The sequence below is a fragment of the Phocoena sinus genome, chromosome 2 (assembly GCF_008692025.1).
Source record: "Phocoena sinus isolate mPhoSin1 chromosome 2, mPhoSin1.pri, whole genome shotgun sequence".
NCBI lineage: Eukaryota > Metazoa > Chordata > Mammalia > Artiodactyla > Phocoenidae > Phocoena > Phocoena sinus.
In genome coordinates, this window is record NC_045764.1 from 143,934,263 (window position 1) to 143,961,503 (window position 27,241).

The 27,241-nt window shown below is 43.6% G+C and overlaps 1 protein-coding gene across 1 annotated transcript; it reads left to right on the forward strand.

The window, feature by feature from the left end:
- The first annotated feature begins 1,324 nt into the window (after positions 1-1,324).
- RDH12 (retinol dehydrogenase 12) lies at positions 1,325-23,290 on the forward strand. Its single transcript, XM_032623075.1, has 8 exons — positions 1,325-1,583; positions 12,974-13,269; positions 14,699-14,817; positions 15,295-15,450; positions 16,486-16,590; positions 17,426-17,635; positions 19,532-19,721; positions 22,467-23,290. The coding sequence occupies exons 2-8, from the start codon at positions 13,202-13,204 to the stop codon at positions 22,567-22,569; spliced, it is 951 nt and encodes a 316-aa protein (XP_032478966.1). The 5' UTR covers positions 1,325-1,583; positions 12,974-13,201; the 3' UTR covers positions 22,570-23,290.
- The last annotated feature ends 3,951 nt before the right edge of the window (positions 23,291-27,241 follow it).

Sequence of the window (27,241 nt, forward strand, 5' to 3'; positions counted from 1 at the left end):
TTCTTCTGGATAATTCATTTCCATTTGATTGAAAGACACATACACAAGCTCAATTTGAACCAATATATTTTATAGCATTGGAGAGGAGAGGGTTTCCTTCACACAATACAAATTTCTACTGATTTAACATTATATTATCTAAGTCATCAGATTTTGTCACAACGCTCATTACTGGGTTACCTAATATTTGAATAGACTTTTACACCTGATATTAAAAGCTTTTCCATGTTTTGTTCCTTATTCATTCACTCATTTACTTGACAGATGTTTATGGTATTCCTACAATGTCCTAGGCACTGTGCTGAGGTCCAGCAAGGAGCCTAGTACAAGGGAGAAATGACCTCTGCACCAAGTGATCACTGTGAATAAATTGTGATGAGGGTTATGAGGGAAAATAGAGAAAGCTTTGGAAGGTCATAGCAGGAGACCTCTCCTGGTCTGGAAATCAGGAAGGCTTCTTTGAGGAAATAACATTTGAGCTGAGGCCTGAGGAAGGTCAGGAGTTAGTGGGCAAGCAACATATATAGGCAAGAGTGCTCTGAGCAGAGGACTTGAGTGAGCGCACTTGATGGTGCAGAGTTCAAACAGGGGCCACTAGAACAATGGAAAACACTGGTCTAGTTGAGACACAGGGGCAGGGGCAGTGCCAGAAATGGCAATAACAGCCTGTGCTTATATAGTGCTTATTATGTGCCAGGCCCTGCCCCCAAGTGCTTTATATCTATTAACTACCTTGACTCTCATAACAACTCTGTGAGGTAGGTACTATGATTTTCCCTATTTCACAGACAAGGAAACTGAAACAACAACAAGGTTAAATACGTTAGCCCAGGACATAGTGGCAGAGGGTGGGATTCAAACTTAAGCAGGTTGTATCCATGGTCTGTGCCCCTAACGACTGAGCCGTGTTGCCAAAAGATGAGGCCGGAGAACTTCTTCTTACACATATGCACATTTGGGCATCTACACAAAATTTGCATGCAATTTCATCCATAGAACCCAGATTAAAAACAATTGATTAAACCTGTCAATTTTAATAATGTAATAGGGAGTTATTTACAAGCAAAAGGGAGTTTATTCAGAAATAGCCATACAAACCCGCAATTCAAGATGTGCAAACTATGGTGGCCCATGGGCAAATCCAGAGAACAAGGAAGGGGAGCTTGCTTTTATAGCAAAAGGGGGGGTGGGAGGGGCTGTGATAATCAAAGAGTCCATTGGAGAAAGCTGGGAATCCAAAGTATGGAGGCTTCTCATTGGTTGGGCTGCTAAAGTCTGATTGGCCGGACTGTAGGCAGTGGAGAGTTTTCTTCTTCCTGCTGATAGTGATGTAGGCAACACTTTCCTGTGGGAGATGTAGGCGAACGTCTCTTCCTGTTTGGAGTATTGGTGATGCATGGCTGGGCATGAGAGCTCCCCATATAGGCCTGTCCCACTCCAATTGTAGCTGAGGTTTCTTTAGTCAATTCCACAAAATTGATGACTGAAGATGGGTAAGCAGAAGAGTCACTTGAGAAGAAGTTAGAGAAAGTGCAGAGGAGGACCTTGAGGAGCACTCAAATTTATGGGATAAGTAGAGAAAGGTAAGACTGAAAATGGACTGTGAAAAGGGGACAGAGAGGTTGGAGGTGTATTAGCCTGTGTCTGAGCAGCTTAGAGAAGCCACACAGTAAATTTGAACACGGAAAGTTTAGATATGAAGAATTATTAACCATAACAGGGTATTGGAAATAATGAGGAACTGGCTTGGTACAGGAGTGATTAAACTTTTCTTATAAAGAGAAGTAAATAGTTTTAGGCTTTGGGGGCCATCTCTGTTGCAGCTACCAACTCTGCTACTGTAACATGAAAACAGCCATAGACAGTATGTAAATGAATGAGCATGGCTGTGTTCCAATAAAACTTTACTTACACAAACAGGCAGTGGACTGAATTTGGCCTGTGGGTCACAGTTTGCCAACCAAAAGACCCCTTCTACTCCCAGCCTGAAGCCCAGGGCTTGCTGGAGAGTATAGCACGCTGAATGGCAGAGAAGTCACTGTCTGCTGCACCACTGAAATTTGCTGGAAATCCACTGTGCTAGGGAAAGCTGTCCACAGGGAAGTGTCTCACTGGAGGCGCTCTGCTACAAAACCACCTGAGGGGAGGGTTGCTGGGGGACGCTGCCGGCCACTGAATGCTGATGGAGCCAGGCACTTGATGGTGCAGAAGCTGCGTGGACCGCAGAAGCCTGCAGAGCTAGCAAAACAGAACCAGAAAGCAAGCCCCTTTCCTTCCGCAGTGTCTCTCCAGTGCCATCTATTGACAAAGCCTAATATCGTGCCAGATGCCAAAGAAGAGAATATAGAAAATAGAAGGGTCATTTTCCACTCTCGTAAAGCAGGCAAAAAGGATGAATTGGAGCTGAAAGGCAATAAATTGATAACTGGCACCAGAGGGAACCCAGGGGATGTGCTGTAATAGAATGCATTATAAAGGCATTTAAAGAAGTGGGTACAACATCAAAAGTATGATCCATAGAAGAACAAATTAAGTTAGACTTCATCCAAATTAATAACTTCTGTTCTTTGAAAAATAAAGACTGGGAGAAAATATTTGCAAATCACATATTTGATAAAGGACTTGTAGTCAGAATATATATTTTAAAAACTCCCCAAACTCAAGATTAAGAAAACAACCCAATTTTTTAATGGTCAAGTGATTTGAACAGATACTTCAACAAAGAAGATATATAGGGACTTCCCTAGTGGTCCAGTGGTTAAAAATCCGCCTTACAATGCAGGAGATGCGGGTTCCATCCCTGGTCGGGGAACTAGGATCCCACATGCTGAGGGGCAACTAAGCCCGTGGGCCACAACTAGAGAACCTGTGTAACACAACTACTGAACCCAAGCACTGCAACTACTGAGCCCACGTGCCATAACTAGAGAGAGAAGCCCATGCACCACAACGAAGAGCTCGTGCGCCATAACAAAGATCCCGTGTGCCGCAACTAAGACCAGACACAGCCAAAAATGAAAGAAAGGAAGAAAGAAAGAAAGAAAGAAAGAAAGAAAGAAAGAAAGAAAGAAAGAAAGAAAGAAAGAAAGAAAGAAAGAAAGAAGGAAGGAAGGAAGGAAAGAAAGAAAGAAAGAAGGAAACAAAGGAAGGAAGAAAAGATATATAGATGGCAAATGAGTACATTTTTAAAGTGCTCAATATCACTAGTCCTTAGGGAAATACAAATTAAAACCACAATAAAAGCCTTCCCTGGTGGTGCAGTGGTTGAGAGTCCGCCTGCCGACGCAGGGGGACACGGGTTCGTGCCCTGGTGTGCGTCCGGAGCCTGTGCTCCGCAACGGGAGAGGCCACAACAGTGAGAGGCCCGCGTACCGAAAAAAAAAAAAAAAAAAAAACCACAAAGCAAAAAAACCCACAATAAAATGCCACTACATACCTACTATAATGGCTAAAATAAAAAAGACTGACCATATCAAGTATTGATGAGAATGTGGAGCAACTGGAACTCTCATACACGCCTTCTGAGAATGCAAAATGATACAACCACCTTGGAAAACAGTTGGGCAATTTCTCAAATAGTTAAATGGGAGTTAAGCGCATACATCTATCATATGACTCTTAGGTAATTTCCCAAGAGAAATGGAAGTTTATTCATTCAAAGACTTGTGTGTGAATGATCACAGACTCTGTGTTATAATAAAAAAATAGGAAACAACCCGAGTGTCCATCAACAGGTGAATGGGTAAACAAATTGTAATACATCCACACAATGAATACTACTCAGCAATATGAAGGAATAGACTTTCAATGCACTCAACAGCCTGAAGGAATCTCAAAGTAACTATGTTGAGTAAAAGAAGTCAGACCAAAATGATTCCATTTATATAAAGTCTTAGAAAACGCTAACTGTAGGTTATAGACTGTGGTGATAGAAAGCAGACCAGTGGCTTCCCGGGGATGGGGGAAAGTGGAGAAGAATGGGAGGGTTTTACCAAGGGGAATGAGGAAGCTTTTGGGATGATGGACATGTTCATTGTCTTGACGGTGGTGATAGACTGTGTGATGAGTGTATGGTAATGTGAAAACTCATCAAATTGTATACTTTTAACGTGTGCATATAAATTATACCTCAGTAAAACTGTGAAAAATAGAAGTAGGTATTGATCAAGTGTGCCATGCTACTGAGAAGTCAGGCAACAAAGAACTGAGACGTGTCCACTAGATTCAGCACTGTATCGGTCATTGGTGACTTTGGGGAGAACAGCTTCAGAGAAGTGGTGGGGTGGGAGCCTGATTGGAGGAGGCTGTGGGGTGAGCAGAAAGTTAGAAGATGTAGCCAACGTTTTCAGGCTGGGGAGGAGAAAAGAGTTTAGTATCAGGAAGAGGAGGTGGGAAGGTAGGAGCATTTTTATTTATTTAATTTTATTTTTGTGGCCACACCGCGCGGCTCGTGGGATTAGTTCCCTGACCGGGGATTGAACCTGGGCCCTCGGTAGTGAGAGTGTGGCGTCCTAACCACTGGACCACCAGGGAGTTCCCTGGTAGGAGCATTTTTAAAGAGCACAGAGGAAAAACTTAAAGATAAAGGGGAGATAGGAAATAAATGATAGAGTAAGGTCTCTGAGAAAGCAGGAGATGATGGGCTAGAGACAAATTCACTTCAGGAGGAAAGGAAAATATGATGAACATGAATTCAAGTAGACTTCTAAACTTGGTAGCAGAATATTCCTTCTGGTGGTCCCTATTTGTGTGTGTGTGTGTGTGTGTATGTGTGAAGAGGTCAGGATACATGTTGAAATTGAGGCAAGGAGTTTAAGAGGGATAGTGAAGGTTTGAAATAATCTTTGTGGAGATTAGGTTGGTGGCAATTAGGGAAATTAAAAAGATGGACAGTTTCATTGGAAGCCCTGGTGACGTTGGTGGCTATGTACTTACAATGGCATCAACGTGCAAGGTGATGTGATTTGTCTCTAGCAGCTCTCATCAGCCAGCTGCACAAAGAGGACCAATGCATGGGTTCATCCCGAGTTGGAGTTTTCAGGCTCTCAGGGCAGAAAGACAAGGGGGTCAGGGAGCTGAGGATATTGGCAAGGGAATTACTGAAGTGATGAGTATGAAATCTCAGTTGGATAAAAAAAGGAAGTGATGACAGCAGGGCCTTATAGTGGTCTGGAGGTCCTCCTGGGGTTCAATAACTGTTGTGTTGGGATTCGTGCCACAAGAGAGCTAGATGAATAGGAGGTGCTGTGGTGGGGTTGTCTGAATGCAGGATTTTAGAGGTGGATGGTTCCAGGTGTTGACAGGCTGAGGGGTGGAATGAGGTAGAGAAGGTTTCTGATGAGGAGGAGATCAAGGGCCTGAAGGTCCAGGGAGTTGCTGGCACATCTATGAAGATAATTAAGTCGCCTGGACGATGGCAGTGTTAGGATGAGAAGGCTGAGAACCAGACACCAAAATCATCTGTGAAAAAAGAGACATGGGAGGGAAGCAAATCCAGGACAGCGTCAGAGAGGAGGAGCCTCATGACTTGAGGCTCAAAGGAGCAGACGTTTCATGTCAGGATGGAGGAAGGGTCTGGAAGTGGGGGTGCCCCTGGGAAGCTGAGGCATGTGGGATAAGGGAGAATAAACAGCCTCCACTTCAGAAACTGCAGGCAAAGGGGTATCCACAGGACACAGCCAGTTCTCAGTTGAGGTCGGGAATTGGGGGTACATTAGAGATACAAAGGCTGAAGATGTGAGGGTGTTTATTATTCATGAAAATGGAATTCCGGTGAGAAGTGTGGAGGGGAGAGGATTGTGGGCTTGGGACAGGGAGAAGACCAATGGGTTCATGTTTGGGAATGTTCACTTAGCAACCCTGTGTGCAGTGTGGTATGTTTGTTCTTTCAACAACGAAGAAAACTCTCAGTGTGGATGCACTGTGATAAGGGCTGTTGTGCAAATAGCACGGGGCATTTGCAAGTAGTGAAGTGGAGTACTCCTAGGCGAAGGCAAACAAAACTCCAGCTGATGAAGGAAAGGGATAGTCGAGGGGCCAGGAGGAGGGGCAGTTGAGCCAAGTGAGCCAGTAGATGGGGAGGAGGGGTGATCAAAGCATACCAGCTATGGATTTGAAAGCACATGGCGTGATGGAGCTCACTCACAGTGTTCTAAGAACGTGAATGAGTCTATATCAAAGGGTGGGGATGGGTGAGGGATGGTAGATCAGGTCAGAGACAGGCAACGTTCAGATCATGAAGGGCCTGTGTGCCAAGCTAGAGTTCGAACTTTATCCTGAAATCAAGCCTGTGAAAGGTTTTAGGCAGAATGAGATAATTGGATTTATGCCCAGCTGCTGTCCTCCCAAACAAATTGTAATGCTCAATAAACCAATTTCTCCTGCCCACACTTCTCTGAGCTCCAGACCTATATTTCCGACCGCCTGCCAGACTTCTGCCTTTGGCTTTCCTGGCCTCTCCCTGTGTGTGCCTTGAATCGAGTGAATGACGCCACCCTTCTTTATGCCTACATCCAATCTCGCGGGTGCTGTTAGAGAAAACCATGCTCCTGGGGAGGTCGGTGCCAGGACAAATCAATGGTTAACAGCAAAGTTGTCTAACATGCATATTCATTAATTTGCTCCATTATCATGCTCAATCAATGTTTGGAGATGACCCAGTCAACATACTGGGTTCACGATAGAACTGATCTATGGCATATCATTTTCTTTGTCTCTTCCAAGCTTTCATTTAAAAGATAAATCCATACAGAGTAAGATTTCATTAGTAAGGCTATCTATTACTTTCTATTGCTTAAGGAAATTATTTTGCAAATACAGGCTTAGCAAGAATTCTCCAGGACAGTTCTCTTAGGTCTGTTTTTTCAGTTATCTATAGTTTTGCAACACACTATATATGTAACAATCCACCCACACATAAAGATTAAATAGAATTTATTTTATAATGTTCATGATCTGTGGGTCAGAAACTCAGGCAGGGTTCAGCTAGGTGTTTCTTCCCCTGCATGTGGCGTTGACTGGAATTACTCCATGGGGTAATCCAGATGATGTCTGGGTTGGTCCAAGAAGGCTTCCCCTCACATGTCTCGAATCTCAGGAGGATAGCTAGAAGCTGAACTCAGATGGACCACTCTCCCTCTCCATATAGACTCAGGGCCTCTCCGTGGTCTTTCCAGCAGGCTTGTTCAACTTCTTCCTAAATGACAGGACTCGAGGAATGATATTTAAGAGATAGAAAAAGAAAAAAAAAAAAGAGATAGAAAATTTCTTAACGTCTGGGCTTGGAAACTGGCACAACGTCACTTCCGTGTAGTCTATTGGTCAGAGAAGTCACACTACAGTCACACAGAGCTCACCAAGATTCAGAGAGAGGAGGGGCACATAGACCTACCTCTCCAATTGTCAAGAGACCAAGAGAATGTATGCCATCTTTATTTTTTTTTTTCTTTTCCATTATGGTTTATTACAGGATATTGAATATAGTTCCCTATGCTATACATAGGACCTTGTTGTTTATCCATTCTATATATAATAGTTTGCATCCGCTAGTTCCACAATTCCCAATCCAACCCTCCCCACACACTGCCCCCCCTTCCCAGCAACCACAGTGTATGCCATCTTTAAACTGTGCTCTTGCATGGAATCTAGAAGGATATTTTACACGTGAAATTATTCATTTGGTATTTCTGTAAAATTACTGAAATCGTTATCATTCAAAATATGTGTGAGGGCATTGTTTAAAACTTTTTAATATCAATTAATTAATTTTTATTGAGCTGTAATTAACATACGACAATATTCATCCTTTTAAAGTATACAATTCAGTGGTTTTCATTATATTGACAAGGCTGTACAATCATTACCACTGTCTAATTTCATAACATTTTCATCATCCCCAAAAGAAACTTTATACCCTTTGCCAATCACTCCCTATTCCTTCCTCTCCTCAGCTACTGCCAGCAAGTAATCTACTCTCTCTCTCTAAAGGGTCTGCCTTTAGAGATTTCATAAAAGTGGAATCATACAGTATGTGGCTGTGTCTGGCTTCTTCACATAGCATAATGCTTTGAAGATTCTTCCACATTGTAGTACATATTAGTGCTTTATTCCTTTTTATGGCTGAGCAATAATTCATTGTATGGACATACCATATTTTCTTAAGCCGTTCATCAGTTGATGCACAGTTTAGGTTATTTCCACTTTGGGGCCATTATGAATAATGCTACTATAAACACTTGTGAACAAGTCTCTGTGTAGATATATATTTTTATTTATTTTGTAGATGTACCTAGGAATGAAATTGCTAGATCATATATTAACACTGTGTTTAATTGTTTGAGGAACTACCAGACTGTTTGCCAAAGAAGCTATTTTACATTCGTATCAGCGGTGTATGTTGCCAGTTTCTCTACATCCTTGCCAATACTTGTTATCACCTGTGTATTGATTTTAGTATCCAAGTGGGTATGAAGTAGTATCTCTTTGTGGTTTTGATTTGCATTCCTCTGATGACTAATGATGCTGAACATCTTTCCATGTACTTATTGGCCATTTTATTTTTAGGCACGTATCCTTGGAGAAATGTCCACTCTGATCCTTTGCCCATTTTCAGTTGGGTTATTTATCTTTTTATTGTTGAGGAAAGTCAGGATTTTGACCCAGGAAATCTGGCCCCGCAACCTGTGGGTCTAACTCTCATGCTCTCCTCCCTCTTGCTATGCATCATGGTTACAAAGTGGTACAAATTTTGTTTTATTAATATTTACTCTAGGTAAGAAGTAGGATGAAAAGACATTTAAAAACTGGAAAATATAGCTTCTCTTGGAGGTGATAACTCTCTTAGTTTGGGAAAAAAACATTTATAACACCTTTAGGAAGGCAACAGGTACCCAATGGAGACAGTTTAATAAAGAAATAGCTAAACTGCCTCGCATGAGAAGATAAAGGAATTTGGGGGTTTGGGTGAATCGTCAAAAAGGAACAAAGGTAAGACTCCCTAAAGAAGACAGTTAACAAATCGTCACATTGCATACTTTAAATATCTTACAATTTTCACACTACTATATATAAAATAGATAACAAACAAGGACCTACTGTATACACAGGGAACTATACTCAGTATTTTGTAATAACCTGTAAGGGAAAAGAATCTGAAAAAGAATATATATATACATATATATATACACAACACACATATGTGTGTGGGTTTGTGTAACAATATCTGTGCTGTATACTTGAAATTAACACAACACTTTAAATCAACTATATTTCAATAAAATAAAAATTTAAAAATCTTACAATTTTATTTGTCAGTTGTGCCTCAAGAAGACAAGAAGGGGGGGAGGGAGGGCGAAGGGGGGAGGGGGGAGGAAAAGAAGAAGAGGGGGAGGGGAGGAAGAAAAGAAGAGTAGTATTAGTAAGAAACATGTCAGGAACTAGAGTTTATAGATAAAAGTAACCAGCGAAAATTTTTCAGTGTCAGGGTAACCAAAGGACTTTAAGAAAGGGCTGTTTAAAGTTTAGTATTAAGTCAATTATGTTACTGAATTATAAACCCCCTCCATTTTCCCAAATCTTGGAAAAATCACACAATGTGTGAATTCACAGAAAACTTCGGGAGATTGATTGTTGGTCTTCCCAATAGATATAGGAAAGGGGATCTAAGCCAACTTTATGTAAAATCAAAAGATGGGATGATTTCACTAACATTTGATTACACCTTATCATTAAAATGTAACACAGTGATCAAGGATTGTTAAAATAAATGTGGCAGAGTGAATTGATGAGACCTTAAACTTATGTTCTTCTTTTCACTGCTCTGAAAAGAAATCTCCATGTTGATTATTAGGGGCGGGTGTAGGGGAGCCAGATGTCATATCATAGTATGAACGTGGTCTGATGGTGCCCAGCACTGTAAGTATGTGGATAGGACACCAGTAATAAGATTTGAAATGTATGGAGCTAGAAGCTAATCAGTGGAAAATTCTTCCAATCATCAGAAGTGTAAAAGGTAAGTGGAATGTGGACTGTTTTGTTCTCATCAATGCCCAGTCAAAATGGAAATTATTCAATAATGCAGCATATACAATTACAAATGTACCATTTTTTCTTGTTTTTTTGGTGTGAATACATGAAAAATAATTGATCAGAATTTCCATTTCTAGGGCGGCAATACTACAAACCACGAGTGTATGTGACTGTGTATGAAAGCGCATAATTTATGCAACTATCAATAATTCAAAACAAATTTGAATAAAACCTCAATCTAAGCATGAGAAAACATCAGACAACACAAATTTAGAGGCATTCTACAAAATAACTGGCCAGTACTCTTCAAACCTGCCATTGTACCTAACAACTAAATGCAGTGTGGGGTCCTGAGTTAGATCCTGTTCAAGAAATGGAACATTAGTGGGAAAACTGGTGAAAATAGAATAAGTCCTTCAGTTTACTTAATATTATTATATAAATGTTAATTTCCTAGTTTTAATCATTGTACTAAAATTATTTAAGATGTTAACATTAGGGGAAGCTGTATGAAGGGTACCTGGGATCTTTCAGTACTTATTTTGCAACTTATCTGTAACCCTTAAAAATAAAAAATTTTTTAAACAAATTTGATCATCCATGATAGAGGTAAGGCTGAATTATCTTTTAATTCTGTCTATGGAAAATGGTATTTAGAAAATAATTGTCACAGCAAGAGGCCATCAGAACTATGCAGCCAAAAAATAGAGGAAAAAATATCATTAAGCATGTCAGGCAGTTAGTTAATAAAAATATAATTTTCTGGATTTTGTGATCTTTGTGGCAATTAGATTTTTTAAATTTTATTTTTTATTTTATTCAGGTACAGTTGATGTACAATGTTATATGTTACAGGTGTACAATATAGTGATTCACAATTTTTAAAAGTTATACACCATTTATAGTTATAAAATATTGGCTATATTCACTGTGTTGTACAATATATCTTCTTTTTAAATATCTATTTTATTTATTTATTTGGTTGCGCTGGGTGAGATACAGTGAAATGCACAAATCTTAAGTGTGTATTCACTGAGTTTAAGGATGTCTGCCCAGCAGACATCCACTAGGGGGAAGGCATTGGGGAACACCAGCAGAAAGTTCCCCTCAGGGGCTTCTGGGACTCTGCAGTATTTGCAGCTGACATTGCTGCAGTGAACTGGACCCAGAGCAGGAGAAGCGCGAAGAGTTGGGAGAGGCAACCTGGGAGTCAAGAGGGATTCCCCTTGGGAATAATCTGACTACTCCTTGTTCTGTTCATCAGGTTCTTGGGATTTGCAAGGGGCAGGAATGGAACACAGAAATGCTCAATAAGTGTGTGTTAAATGGATGGATCAATCAATGAATGAAGGAGTGGGCACCTGCCTGCCACAGGAGTCTTCTTTCATCACTCGTGTCTTCTTGGAGCCTCCTCTAGCTTTGCAGGAAGGAGCAGATCTGGGGCATGACTCTTGGAGTCATGTCCAGGAGAGGAATACTGAGTGAGCAAAGGCTGTGAACCCTACGTATCCTCCTCCCATCCCCTCACACACCTCCAGAGGGCACTGAGAGTTTCTGCTTGGTTTGTTTCTCGTCTTTCCTGTCATCTTTAATAGCATTCAACTGAAACATCACCTGCATTCATTACCTCTCCCTTTTCTACACTAAACCCTTGAATAAAGCAAGTAGGACAGAAATCAATACAGCTAATCATAACAGCCAACTCTCTCTCTATATATACATCTTTTGGCCTTGCTGCACAGCGTGTGGGATCTTAGTTCCCTGACCAGGGATCTTAGTTCCCTGACCAGGGAAACTGTGCCCCCTGCAGTGGAGGTGCAGAGTTTTAACCACTGGACCACCAGGGAAGCTCAACTCTTTTTCTTTTTTTTTTAAAATTTATTTATGTTTTGGCTTCTTTGGGTCTTTGTTGCTGCGTGCGGGCTTTAGTTGCGGCGAGTGGGGGCTACTCTTTGTTGTGGTGTGCGGGCTTCTCATTGCAGGGGCTTCTCTTGTTGCGGAGCATGGGCTCTAGGCGCCCGGGCCTCAGTAGTTGTGGCGTGTGGGCATCAGTAGCTGTGGCTTGCAGGCTCTAGAGCGCAGGCTCAGTAGTTGTGGCACACAGGCTTAGCTGCTCCACGGCATGTGGGATCTTCCCAGACCAGGGCTTGAACAGGTGTCCCCTGCATTGGCAGGCGGATTCTTAACCACTGTGCCACCAGAGAAGTCCCTGAACAGCCAACTTTTATACAGTGTCTACTATGTGCTAGTCTCCGTCTCAAATTTCCTACCTATTTAATTAATTTAATACTTAAAAAGGTAGGTGTATATTTTATCATGCCATTATGCAAGTGAGAAAAGTGAGTTAACAGAGAGGTTTAGTAACTTGCCCAGGGCCACCCATCTGGTAAGCAGTTCAGCTGAGATTTGAACCAGGAAGTCCACGCTAAGAGCCCATGCACTGAAACACTATACCTTTTCTTTGGCATGTACAATACATGTGTGTGCTAACTTCATTGAAACAGAACATAAAACACAGTCAAGTGCACAAATCAGGTGTGTGACTCAGTGAATTTTCACAAAGTGAGCACACCTGTGTAATAGCAACCCCCCCCAAAGAACAGAACACTACCAGCCCCCCCCAGGAGATCCTAACATACCCCACCCCAGTCTCTACCCCTTCCCCACCAAGGGAAACACTCTCCTGAATTCTCTCACCTCTCTCCTGGGGGTTTCTTCCTTGTCTGTCTATTTTAATCACACTGTATTTCAAGTATCATGGGGTCTGCTGCTAAAGTTAAAAATATTCTATTTTGCAGGAACGGAAGTGAGGATGGTGGAGGGAACACATTCCCTAGATAAGAGAAATGACTGAGGGTGGGAAAGTTAGGGGCAGTTCTCCATCTCCCCTCATTCTCTTTGCCAGTAAGTGTGAGGCTCTGCTCTTTTCTCCATCCTTCTCTCCCAGGACTACATCTCCCAGCAGGCTGTGCTCTGACAGCTCTCGGATTTAAATAGGATTCTGGGCTACGCTTAGAGTCAGGCTGTTGCTGAACACCCAGGAGCGAGAGGAGCTGGAGGAAAGAGAAGCAGCAAGAAGCAGCCAAGAGTTGGAGCGAGACCAGGTGGAGCCCGAGCCAGAGTTGGAGTCAAAGTTGCTCTTGGTAAAGCAGCAGCAACTAAAGAAGTTGAAAAGATGCTGGTTTTCTTGGGACTGCTCACCTCGTTCCTTTCTTTCCTGTATGTGACAGCTCCATCCATCAGGTTTGTCTTAATTCAGTAACTCATTCAATAGTTTACAAAGCCCTGAATTGGGAGCCACGGAGCTTGTAAGAAGATGAGTTCTTAGCTGCTGAAGGAAGAGAAAGGGATGGAGGCCAAGGGAGAGAAAGTCAGGCAGGAAAAGCAGGAAGGAAGGAGGTAGTTATGAATACTGTGGTGGAAAACGAGAAGGAAGCACCTGGGGCTGGGAGAGGAGGGGTGGGTTTGAATTCTGATGCTAGTGGAAGGCTGAGTTGATGACTCTGTTAAGTAGCTTGACAGACATCTTATGGGGGAGTCCTTGCTCTTTCACTCCATTCCATTGGGTTCCTCTGAAGGTCTCCCTTTCTTCACCGTACCTAGTCAAGGTGGCCCTGCTGCGTTACGGTGGGTGGTCATTGCCGAGGGACTCAGTTGTTAAGTACCAGGCATCTGGGGAAGGGAGCAAACTCTCTTCCCTTTGAGACTACCCTCAACTAACGTTTGGGGTTGGCTCTTTTGCTGTGGGATTTCTGAAGATATCAAAGAAATGTGTGTTATGAGTAGAGATTGTTGATGATAAAGAAGGTTAAATGGACATATCAGAGACAGAGTGTTGCTCTAGGTCCCGTCATAGAAAGCTGGGTTTGGGTTCCAGTTTTGCCACCATTAGCAAGTGACTTGAACTTCTCTGAGCCTCAGCTTTCTCCACTGTAATGTGGGGATAATAACAGAGTGCTTGAGAGAATTAAATTCCCTTGGAAAATGCCTAGCCTAGTGCTTGGCAGTTGGATGATGCTCAGGTGATGTTAGCTTTACTTCCTCCTGTCCTATTTTTGGGAACTTATCAAGTCAACTCTATGTAAAAGGATGCTCTCTGCACAGAGGTCTGAACAAGGGAGGTTTTCTCTCTGTGCATGGATGGCGAGTATGAAATCTCTAGTGGGATGGCAGAATATTCTGGCTCTCTAAAACTGGAGAGGCAGCCCAAGAGCCGTATTTCTATATGGGACCCTGGAGGTGCTGTTCATCGGTTACTCACCATTGATGCTTATTGAAGGTGAGGGCTCAGGACCACTGATTCCACTAATGCCCATCCCCCTCGTGTTTTAAGGGCAGGAAAGAGAAGGAAGATGACCTCTGGGAACCTCTAGAGATAGGAGCGAGCTATCTTTGTTGTTTAACAAGGAACCATTGGCCCTGGCTCAAGAGAACTTATTCTATTTGCCCATATGATCATTTGTAGCTTCCGGGCACGTGACCTCCCAAGCTGAGCTGATAAGCAGGAGACTGCCTTACCCACTGGGGAGACGCTGTCCCCTGAAGATTAGCTTCTTTAAGTCTCCTGACAGCAACGAAAAGAAATCCCTCTTTGAGGCTGGGTGGATTTTATGTATCTCAGTCTGGGATTGGAAAGGATGGTGCATAAATGTTTTGTTTCTCTTGCCTGTAGGAAGTTCTTTGCTGGTGGGGTCTGTGGAACAAACGTGCAGCTTCCTGGGAAGGTGGTGGTGATCACCGGTGCCAACACAGGCATCGGCAAGGAGACAGCCAGAGAGCTTGCTCGCAGAGGCAAGTCCTTCCTTTCCGTTTCCACAGGGCAGCACCTCCTGTCTTTCTCACTAGGAACTCTACTCACGTTCCCTTATCTTTCCTCCTGGGCTTAGAAATTCTGGTCAGGAACTCAAGGAACCTGGGATTCAAGTCCAGCTGTGACACCAACTTACTCTGTGGCTTAAACTTTCCTTCCTTCCTGCTCCTTCCCTGTTTATATAAAGTAAGGAAAACAATGATGTCCGTGTATAATATTGGTGAGGTCAGTTATTCTAAAAGGAGATCCTAAGCCATGTTAAATATCAGGGTGTAAAAACCGGGGTTCCCAGCCTGGGGTTAAGGTGATAGCAAGAGAATCTGGAAGCGGCAATTCAGCCACTCACTGCTTTAGGGATGGTGCGGGAAATGCTCTGTCCACCAGTCCCAAATTCACTTACTCGACTCTTCTTCAGCCCAGGGTCTGAACACATTGCTGTCTGTTTGTTTTGGCCCCAGGAGCCCGAGTATACATTGCCTGCCGAGATGTACTAAAGGGGGAGTCTGCTGCCAGTGAAATCCGAGCTGATACAAAGAACTCCCAGGTGCTGGTACGGAAACTGGACCTATCTGATACCAAATCCATCCGAGCCTTTGCTGAGGGCTTCCGGGCAGGTGAGGCCCTGGGGGTTAGAAAGGCAGGAAGCTGGGTGTGGGAGTGGCTGCTCCACCCTGGACCAGCTCTGACCTTTACATCAGACCCATCATGGATTCCACTGCACAGGTTCTGCCACACGAACCAGCAGGGCAGGGAATTGGCACGGGGATGGCGGGTGGACAGGCTGGGCAGGATCTTTATCATCTCCTTGCCTCAGCAGTGGGAATGGTGGAGGTGACAGCTCCCTGCCTGGGCTTGTACCTTGCCATCGAGGTGTGGCCCTGATGCCACTCTCTTCTTTCATCCTGAGAATCAAACTTCTGTGGCCATAGGCACAAAAGCAAGTTGTGCTGCTGCCAATATTCTTCTGTATCTTGGAAAATGACCATCTTCTATCAAGGACTATGAAATCCATGAGGGACAGGAACCATGTCTGTCTTATTTTACCACTGTATGCCCAGTGCCCAGCCCAGCTCAGAGTCAGTACTAAGTACACATTTGCTGAATGAATGGATGAATGAATGAATGGTGTCCAGGAAGATAACAGCAACTAAAATTAGAAACCCAGGACTTCCCTGGTGGTGCAGTGGTTAAGAATCTGCCTGCCAATGCGGGGGGCACGGGTTCGAGCCCTGGTCCAGGAAGATCCCACATGCCGTGGAGCAACTAAGCCCGTGTGCCACAACTACTGAGCCTGTGCTCTAGAGCACGCGAGCCACAGCTACTGAGCCCGCGTGCCACAACTACTGAAGCCTATGTACCTAGAGGCTGTGCTCCGCAACAAGAGAAGCCACCACAATGAGAAGCCCGCACACCGCAATGAAGAGTAGCCCCTGCTCGCCGCAACTAGAGAAAGCCCATGTGCAGCAACAAAGACCCAACGTAGCCAAAAATAAATAAATAAATTTATATATATATAAAAAATTAGAAACCCAATGACAGTGGCTACTGAATATCACTGAGATAGGTCCAAACGCAAGGAACAAACACTCAGGACTGGCAGCTAGCTGACTCCTTGCTAACCACATGGTCTCCTTGGTTGTGCTCTTTAGAGGAAAAGCAGCTTCATATTCTGATCAACAATGCAGGAGTGATGATGTGCCCATATTCCAAGACAGCTGATGGCTTTGAAACCCACCTGGGAGTCAACCACCTGGGTGAGTATCTTAGAGTGAGTGAAAAGCGAGGCATATGCCATCATGTTCTCTGTAGGCGGATGACCCTGTACCAGTGCTGAGGATCTCCACTGGTCCTCATAGAGACCAAGATTCTGCTAGACTGGAGGTATTGGTTTTTCTTTCACTATCTCTCTCCTAACCAGTACAAAAAAGAGAGTTTATCCTACTCATACCGTTAAGAAACCCCAAACATAGGAGATACCAGGAAGAAGAAGGTCCTTCTTGAATGGGACTGTGGTAATGCAAGACTTGCCAAGCAGGGTCAGGAGTGGGGGTGAAATCCGTGTTTGGCTGGAGCGGGGGTCGTATCTATAACTGAGGACCTAGCAAGCAAGGGTTGGTCCATCGTGGAGGCAGACCTTGAGGACTTGAGGTATGAGAGAGGCTAGTGTTCATAGCTCGAGGCAATGGCTCTAGTGAGGGGATCACAGAACAGGTTCTGTGATCCTCGGCAAAAGTTATTTTCCCTGACTATTCCATCCTTCCTTCTGTACATGCCCACAGTTGTGTGATCATAACCAGACGGGGGATGTCAGAAGCTAGCAGTTGCTCCTGACCGGGGCAAGGACAGAGGAACAAATAACAACAGATTACGTATATATTGCCTTACCTGGAGTCCAGCTCTGGCCCTTGCCTTGAGGACTCCACTAACTCAGACTGACTGACCATTAGCACTAAGTTACTCATGGTATCAAAATGTTCACACCCAAAAGATAGTGAGCTAGTGATGAAGCCCTGTCATACATCAGCTCCCACACCCCGAGCCCAGGCTGCCGTTCCACTCTTCAATCCCCTCTGCTGGCTCTCCTCACAGGCCACTTCCTTCTCACCCACTTGCTCCTGGGGCAGCTGAAGGAGTCCGCTCCTGCACGGGTGGTGAACCTGTCATCAGTGGTCCACCATGCTGGCAAGATTCGCTTCCATGACCTCCAGGGTGAGAAGTCCTACAACCGGGGTTTTGCTTATTGCCACAGCAAGCTGGCCAATGTGCTCTTTACTCGTGAGCTGGCCAAGAGGCTCCAAGGTAAGTCTAGAGAAAGGGCCAGGGTTAAGAAGCAGGGGCTTCAGTCCAGATTAGAGGTTCACAGAAACTTCTGAAGTCAGGATGTCAAACGTGCACATTTCAGTGGCAGCTCTGTGCACTAAGGAGAATGAGGTTATAAAACTGAGTAAGGGCTTCCCTGGTGGCACAGTGGTTGAGAGTCCGCCTGCGATGCAGGGGACACAGGTTCGTGCCCCGGTCCGGGAAGATCCCACATGCCGCGGAGTGGCTGGGCCTGTGAGCCATGGCTGCTGAGCCTGCGCGTCCGGAGCCTGTGCTCCGCAACGGGAGAGGCCACAACAGTGAGAGGCCCGCATACCGCAAAAAAAAAAAAAAAAAAAAAAAAAAAACTGAGTAAAAACAGAGTCCTTGCCCTTGGGAAGCTTAAAATTGAACAGAGGTCAGGAACCTATAAACCTTATGTGCTTTGTCACATCTTATTTCATATTTATCATCTCATCTGATTTTTCACAACAACCTCTTGCAACAGGCAGAGTAGGTATTGTTTTCACTATTTTATGGGTCCAAACTGAGGTCCAAAGAAGCGGCCGGCCCAAGATTATATGGCAAGTGAAGGAGTGAGGACTGGAAAGTGGGGACTCTGCTTTAAACCAGGGTGCTTCCTTTGCTGTGCCAACTGCTGAGGTTTACAGGGTGAGCTGAGCTACAGAGCTGCCACTCACTGCCTGGAGTCAGGGTTTCACATACTTGGGTCTGAGTTCTTGCTCTACCACAAAGTAGCCACGTGTGTCTACAAACATGTCCCTTTAACCTCCCTTGACTTCTCCCCTCAACTGTAAAATGAGGTGAGGCCATTCTTGATCCTATGATTCTGTGCTCCCCTGGAGTTTTTGCTGAGCTTCTGACACTGACATCTGTGAATCTGGAGGACCATTTGCTACAGTGAATAAGCCAGGGTTTGGGGAAAATGGTATTTACTATCAGAATGCAGAAAGTAGAAGAATAAGGTAATCATTTAAATGAATACTAATAGTGACAACAATAATTGAGAGTTTGTGTGTGCCATATACATCTGTGTCTCAACTCATTTAATACACTATTCCTATGAGGTAGGTGCTATTATTTTTCCCCTCCCTACAAAAGAAGAGGTAGGCGCAGATATCTTGAGAAACTTGCCCGAGCAAGATATATTAATTCCGAGGCGAGCCAGGATTCAAATCCAGGCAATCTAGCTCAGAAGTCTATGCTCTTTACTCTACATCGAGGTTCAGACCTTAGCCCTGCAACCAGCCAGGTGTGACCTTGGGCAATTTACTTAACCTGTCTGTGATGAGAACTCAGTTTCCTCAGCTGTAAATGGGCTTCTTAATATTACCTACCTCATGAACCTCTTTGAGAGTCAAATGAGATAACACATAAAACATGTAGCACAGCCCTTGTACCTAATAAGTACTAAAAATAGTGGAGGCGGCAGGGGTGTCTTGGGGGCATGTTAACTCTTATCATTTCCATCAACACCCCTCAATCTACACCTCATAAAATGTGCTTGCCCGGCAAATGCAATTCACAACAAGGTCCTAGCTTCCTACCTTCTAACACGATTGCTGCCCCTAAGACCCTCCAATAGAAATTCCAAAGATACCATTTAAGCCAAAGATTAAGATGACACTAAAATAGAAGGATGTTCAACCAAGCATTCCTTTTGGAGCATAGAAGGCTGAGAAGGCTATAGATCTTTCTGGATAAGATCAATTAATTACTCATGAGATTCTACCTGGCTAGAGGTGGTGTCTTCTGAACACTGGGGTTCTGTTTCCCAAGTCCCTTCTTCTCACTCGTGCATGTTGCTGCAGGAGATGAGCTGTTTCCCCAGCCTCGGAGTGTGTCTCTGGTCTAACTGTGCCCTTTTTGCCCTAGGCACAGGGGTCACCACCTACGCAGTGCACCCAGGCATCGTCCGCTCCGAACTGGTCCGACACTCCTTCCTGCTGTGCCTGCTCTGGCAGCTCTTCTCCCCCTTCCTCAAGACGGCGAGGGAGGGGGCCCAGACCAGCCTGCACTGCGCCCTGGCTGAGGGCTTGGAGCCCCTGAGCGGCAAGTACTTCAGGTGCGCAGAGGCCGTATGCGTTCTCCCCATCACCTGTGTGCATGGTGAGGCAGGCATAGGACTCCGTGGGCTCCCCCAGTGGCCAAGTTTGTGCCTGATGGGGGAATCCAGGTTCACGTTGGGCCAGTAGACCAAATGCTATTACTTTTCTAAGGAAACTTACATTTGAAACATGGCAAAAGTTGGTTTTATGGCTCTGTTTCAAACCTGTGTGCCACATTTCCAGGTAAGCCTTTGTAGAGCCTTTTTCTCTTCCTTGAAGCTTTTGGCTGACTTCCTTCATGAATTTTTAAATGACACATAGCACGAAACTCCAGGGCAAAGTCACCTGTCCCTAGTGTGAACTCTAGGGTACACTTCTCCCAAAGCTGCAAAGACTGGCACTATCTGTTGGAACATAAAAATAGGACATTTGATGTTGAGGTTTATCACAAACTCAATGGGCAATCAGAGTCTGGGAATATAGGGAAGCCCAGGGACTACAATCTCTTCTATTCCATGACTTGATCCAGCCCAGTATGCTTTTTTCTGTCCCACTTTGTTCAAGATGTGTTTCACTGGTACACCATTTATTAAGTGAAGCATTGGAAATAGCCTCAGTGTCCAACAATTGGGGAATGGATAAAATGATCATAGCTAATGTTGCTTTGAAGACTCTTACAACATGTTTGGGCACTCTTCTAACTTTTACGTGTATTAATTCATATAAATCATCACAACTCTGAAAGGTACATTGTATTATTGTCCCCATTTTACAGATGCAGAAACTGAGGCACAGAAAAATTAGCTGGCTCAGGGTCATATAGTTTATAAGCGGTAGGCCTGGGATTTAAACCCAGGCAGCCCTGGCTCTAGAGCGTGCTGTTCAGTGTGGTTTACCGAGCACTTGAGACATGGCTAGTCCAATCTGGGGACATACTGTTATGTGTGAAATGTTACAGCAACGATTTTGAAGACATAGTGTGAAAAAACAGAAATGTAAATATTCTCATTAATTTTTTATATTGATTACATGCTGAAAATAATTTGGCTATGTTGGGGTTAAATAAAATATACTACTAAAATTAATTTCACCTATTTCTTTTTCACTTTTTAAAAAAAATACTTTAAAATTTCTATTAGGAAATTTAAAGTTACACATGTGGTTCACATTTGTAGTTCGCATCATATTTCTACTAGACAGTGCCACCCTGGAGTCTGGGTGTTTAACACTCCTCCTTAATCATGTGATAAAATATAATACAGTCACTGTATAAAAGTATTTTTGAATAATATTCAATTAATGGGAAAATGTTAGTGATATAATATTATCAGAAAGAAATGAAATATGGAACTATATAATTATTCACTGTAAATGCATAGAAAACAGTCTGAAAGGATACACAGCAAACATACTACACAGTAGTATTTACTTCCAGGGAGTTTGAGGAAGAGTCGGGGGGCGGGGGGCAGTGTGAAGGAGGAGTTTAACCTTTACTCTAGGTATTCCTTTATTATTTAAAAATAAATTTTAAAGATTATATATTAATTCATTACTTGTAAAATTAAAATTGTACATTGTTAACAAGAGAAAGCTATCCTCCCCAAACTAGGTACAGTATGATCCCAGTTTTTTTTAAATTAATTTTTAAAATTTATTTTTGGCTGTGTTGGGTCTTCATTGCTGTGCGTGGGCTTTCTCTAGTTGCAGCGAGAGGGGGCTACTCTTCGTTGTGGCACACAGGCTTAATTGCAGTGTCTTCTCTTGTTGCAGAGCACAGGCTCTAGGTGTGTGAGCTTCAGTAGTTGTGGCTCACAGGCTCTAGAGCACAAGCTCAGTAGTTGTGGTGCATGGGCTTAGTTGCTCCGCGGCATGTGGGATCTTCCCGGACCAGGGCTGGAACCCGTGTCCCCTGCATTGGCAGGAGGATTCTTAAGCACTGTGCCATCAGGGAAGTCCAAAACTTCTATTTAAAGAAAAACACCATGAACAGTGTGCTCTGCCCCAACCCTGCTCACCCCAAAACAAAACAGGGGTGCTTAGTCGGGTTCATGGGACACAAGGGGTCTGTGGATAGAATTTAAGGGGTCTTCAAACCTGGATGGAAAGATAATTTCATCTTTAGTTTCACTAACCTCCATCTGAAATTTGCCATTTCCTCTTGATTATGAATGTAGGAAGTGAACTGCAGTAGTAGTGATACTGGTGACTTTGTCCCCAAGGAAAAACTATAAATAATTTCATGTCACATTGCAATTGTTGCAGATACCTCAGGATGTCACTTCCCGCCAATACTTTGAAATCTGGTAGTGATTAGACCCAGTGCCTAGCTCTTCTAATAGAACACATTTACTATACCACACATTGTTTTTAAAATATTTTATACTTTATATAAGATAGATAACCCTCAAGGACTTACTGTATAGCATGGGGAACTCCACTCAGTATTCTGTGATAACCTATATGAGCAAAGAATCTAAAAAAGAATGAATATATGTATATGTATAACTGAATCACTTTGAGGTACACCTGAAACGAACACAACATTGAAAATCAACTACACTCCAATAAAATTAAAATTTTTTTAAATTCAGTACAAAAAACAAAAGGAAATATTTTAAAACTGCATTTCAATACAGTTAGTTTCTTTTTATCTAATGTATTTTATTACACATTTAGAAATATATTCTGAAGAAGAGGACATAAACTTTTTCAGACTGTCCATTTTCACTCCTGGATGTTCACCCCCTTTCTATGCCCTCCAGTGACTGCAAGAAGACTTGGGTGTCTCCAAGGGCCCGGAATAACAAAACAGCTGAGCGCTTGTGGAACGTCAGCTGTGAGCTGCTGGGAATCCAGTGGGAGTAGAGCTGGTGGAATAGGCACAGCTGTATGAGGCTCAGTCCACGCCGTAAGGAAAGGGGACCGAGAAGAAGGCCCACCATGCAGGATTGTCCTGGCTGGCTGCTGTTGCGAATCCTGCCCTGCTCTGATACTCCTGACCCTCCTAGAAATCTTCGCACACCCAACCCTCTCGTGAGGCTGGCTCATGGCACGAGACAGTCACACCTACAGAGTATTCTTCTCCAAGACTTGCAGAGTCGGCCACCCTCTCGGACCAGGAGGACTGGGCAGATGCCAGGCTGGGCACAGGGATGGCAGAAGAACCTCGGAAATTGGGTCAATTTCCTTACCAAGACCAGCTAGCATGCTCAGCTGAGGTGACAGGAGCATCAACGTCACTTCTTTCCAGGGACTATAGACTCAAAAACTCTTGACTGATCTCTTTCCTCTTTGAAACATTAATCTGGAGTCTGGACCAACTCAGGAAAATCTTGGCTCAACCTTGGCCGATTTTAGTTCCTTCCTCTGAGCATCCTGGAGCAATGATGTAAAGCTGGACCTTCCTGTTTTCTTTTTGCAGTACTTTTTAAAAAATTAAAAACAGATTACTTCAGCTTTACTGAGATATAACTAACATATTGTGTAAGTTTGGACCGTCCCATTTTCAATGTAGATGGTTTCTTTTTCTAAAGAGTTCCCTTTTACCTCAATTTTTAGAGAAAATAAAGACTGCACATTCACCTTATTGCCTTATTTATTCTCTCAGGGTAGCAAGGGAGAAATGAAACCAAGTTGTTGTTTTTGTTTTGTTTTGTCTTATTATTTATTTATTTATTTGGCTGCACCGGGTCTTTGTTGCTGCGTGTGGGATCTTTGTTGTGGCGTGCAGGATCTTTAGTTGCAGCATGTGGGATCTAGTTCCCTCACTGGAGATCAAACCCAGGCCCCCTGCATTGGGGGCACAGAGTCTCAACCGCTGGACCACCAGGGAAGTCCTGAAACCAAGTTTAATGAGTACTATCTCACCCTACCCACCCACCCATAACCTTCTTATAATATCTCCTCTGGGTGCAGAATAAGATGGTTCAGTTGAGTATTTTCTCCAGTTTCTTCCAGCTCTCACATTTGATTATTTAAGAAGTGATAGGAGTGACTTAAATTATACAGATGCTGAGCTTCACTATAGATTAAGCCCAGAGGTAGTAGAGGACTTCATTTAATTTGATACACAGATGCAGAAAACCCAAGCTCTGATAAACCCTCTGCCTAAAATCATAGCTCTTTTCTCTTTTGGCCTCCCTGCTCTCCTCTGCTGCGGCCTTGGGTGACCTGTTTCTTGCCTTAAGTGCTGAAGTTCTCCAAGAAGAGCAGAGAGACATGCCAAATCTTTTAGCCAATTAACCCAAGAAGTTATGTTATTGCTTCCAGTTTGAAAGCATCCAAAGGGCGTGTGGTGACAAAAATTCCCTTTCCTTCCATAGCAAGTAGACTTAAAAAACAAACAAAAATCCATTTTACTATGGAAATTTTCAAATAGATGAAAGTAAAGCAAATAGTATCATGAAAAAACCCCACGTACCTTCCTGTCACCCAGCTTCAACGTCGTTAACATTTTGTCAATCTTGTTTCATCTATTTCCCCCATAACATTTTTTGAGGGGTGGGTAGATTTTATTTTATTTTTAAAATTTATTTTATTTTTGGCTGCGTTGGGTCTTCGTTGCTGCGCACGGGCTTTCTCTAGTTGCGGCGAGCAGGGGCTACTCTTTGCTGTGGTGCGCGGACTTCTCATTGTGCGGCTTCTCTTGTTGCCGAGCACGGGCTCTAGGCGCGCGGGCTTCAGTAGTTGTGGCACATGGGCTTAGTTGCTCCATGGCATGTGGGATCTTCCTGGACCAGGGCTGGAACCTGTGTCCCCTGCATTGGCTAGGCAGATTCTTAACCACTGTGCCACCAGGGAAGCCCAAATACAGTAATTTTAAACAAACGTTGCCAAAGGGGAAAGGGAAGGGGGAAGGACAAATTAGGAGTATGAAATTAACATATACAAACCACTATATATAAAATAGATAACAACAAGGATTTACTGAATAGCACAGGGAACTATATTCAATATCTTGTAATAACCTATACTGGAAAAGAATCTGAAGCTGTACACCTGAACCTAACACAACATTTTACTTATTTATTTTTAAATAAATCTATTTATTTTATTTATTTATTTTTGGCTGCTTTGGTTCTTCGTTGCTGTGCGCGGGCTTCTCATTGCGGTGGCTTCTCTTGTTGCGGAGCATGGGCTCTAGGCGCGCAGGCTTCAGTAGTTGTGACACACGGGCTCAGCAGTTGTGGCTCATGGGCTCTAGAGCGCAGGCTCAGTAGTTGTGGCGCATGGGCTTAGTTGCTCTGTGGCATGTGGGATCTTCCTGGGCCAGGGCTTGAACTTGTGTCCCTTGTGTTGGCAGGTGGATTCTTAACCACTGCGCCACCAGGGAGGCCCTAACACAACATTTTAAATCAACTGTAGTTTAATAAATAAAATTAAAAAACAAATATAGTCATTTTTTATCAAATTGGAATCTTCTCTCTCTAGAACATCTTTTTCAGAGAACAGAATGCTAACAACATTCAAAAGATTGTTCTTTAAAATACATGGAATCCTTAGAGTGTGTGTGTTTGGAATCCTTTGGGCTATTACATTTTATACTTTTTTGTTTGCCAGACTACTTGCTAGTATGATTGGCTTAATGAAGTTCATCCGATTCTTGACTTGTATCAAATATCTGAAGTCTGAAATTTGAAAAACCTCTTTGTATTTTTTCTAAGAGACTCAGAGAGCTTGGGGCCAATTTCTGGGGGCAGGGGGCTGATAGCCTCAGTCTGGAGTACAGGGGCTGGAGAATGGCAACTGAGCAGGGCCTAGGACTCAGGACCAAGATAGAAGCTTGAATATAGAATCCTCAGAGTCTGTGAATGCTAGAAGGGGCCCATCTAACTTGGGGAGGCAGATGAAAGCAATCTGAGTGGGAATCTGACACCCAAGAGGGAAGGACAGCCTAATGGCCTTAGGAACTTTGTAAGATGACGGCTGACCTTAAGGTCATGGTGTTTGGTGGAGAAATACTTCCTCTTGAGTTTTAGGGCGGGGGTTGGGGAAGATGGCGTTCCCTGCATTATCACCCAAACTTGGTCTCTGGAAAACACAGAAATTGCCCCAATTCTGCTTCCCTAGTCATAACTTCCATACTGTAGATCCCCTCACCTCCTGAAGAATGACTCTACTTGAAACATGCCTCCTTTCCTGCCATCCTAGGCGAGTGGCATAGCTTAACCCGTTCCAGGAGGTTCAGGCTGGAGGTGGTTACTCCCGACCACAATGCTATACTGCTTCTCATTGAAAGAAGTCTGAAATATTATTTGGCCAGGGAAAATATTTTAAATTGAAAGTTTTCTCTCCTATCAAATTTTTGGATGCGTTTATACCTAACAGCAGTGATGCCAACTGTGGGAGAGCTGAGAAGCAAAGAATGCAAAAAAACAGAAAACAAAAAGAAAACAAACAAAAAAAACCCAAAGAGGTGTGGGTATTGATTTCACATTTTGTTGGTATTTTCAGGCTATCAAGCAATCATTGTTTCCCTTTCTCCCTTGTTCAGGTTCCAGACTCCGTCACTGCTCGTGGCCTCCGGGTGCTCCCATGAGACAGCCTCCCTCAGCACTACTCCCCTTTTGGAATCCTCTCATGCGCAGGCTTCATCTTACTTCTGTGTAGCTCCCTGCCCAGCACCAAAAATGTTGTCTCATATGTTCAGCCTGGGCAAGGAATAAGTACCAGCCTTGGCCTCTTGCTATGTTTCCTGAAGAGACTTGCCCCAAGGTCACCACCACACAAGGGAAAGGCCTTGGCTCAGCACAGACAAGGCGGGGAATCCAGTGGCTGAGTCACCCTTCCACTTTCCCATCTCTGCTCCTTAGATTCTCCCATGACCACAGAGCCATTTTCCTTCCAGTCTGTGTGTGCTATGGATATGGCTTCCAGGCTTCCTGGCTTCCTGGAAGAGTGCTCCTTACAATACAGGAGACAAAATCATGGATGAAGGCCCAGGAATGACAGTCACCGTGGATTTCTCTGTTCCTGGGTGTCTCTCCAGCTGCCCCAGGTCACTGCCTTCACTATTCCTGGTTTCTGCTATGCTTTGAGACTCTCAGCCAGCCTAGCCCAGGTGAGGAAAATCTTTCCCTTTGGCTCCACTGAGATTGGCTTACATTTCTTAAAAATAAAACTTGTCTGGGGAACTAAAGGGAAAGGAAATCAAAGAGACATATGAAAATTGAGAAGCAAACAGTTCCAGACCACAGATTACCTAAGCGATGACTAGCTGCCGCAGATTACCTTAGCTGGCACTTGGTCCTTGTCCAGTTCAAGTCCGTGCTATGTGTCACCATGCCTTCAAGCCCTGGAGGATCTACCTTGTGTGTTTGGCCTCTTTTACAAGACAGACACCCACTTTGAGCAATCTTAGGCCAAAAAAAACCATGGAATATTTTGCTCATAAATTCAAAGATGGGTTGAAACTGAGAAGTGGGAAAGGGCAGGGATAGATCTCAGAAATAACTAGAACTCAAGAATCAAGATTCCTATATATGTGCCTTTCTCTGGATGTGGGCTTCATTTCAGAGTAAGTGGCAAAACACTCGGC

What these genes read in the sequence shown, in the direction of transcription:
- RDH12 (XM_032623075.1), top strand. Translation starts at nt 13,202, where the DNA reads ATGCTGGTTTTCTTGGGACTGCTCACCTCGTTCCTTTCTTTCCTGTAT. An exon ending in GTGACAGCTCCATCCATCAG is followed by an intron (nt 13,270 to 14,698) that starts GTTTGTCTTAAT and finishes TCTTGCCTGTAG; the next exon opens with GAAGTTCTTTGCTGGTGGGG. An exon ending in GCTGGCCAAGAGGCTCCAAG is followed by an intron (nt 17,636 to 19,531) that starts GTAAGTCTAGAG and finishes TTTTTGCCCTAG; the next exon opens with GCACAGGGGTCACCACCTAC.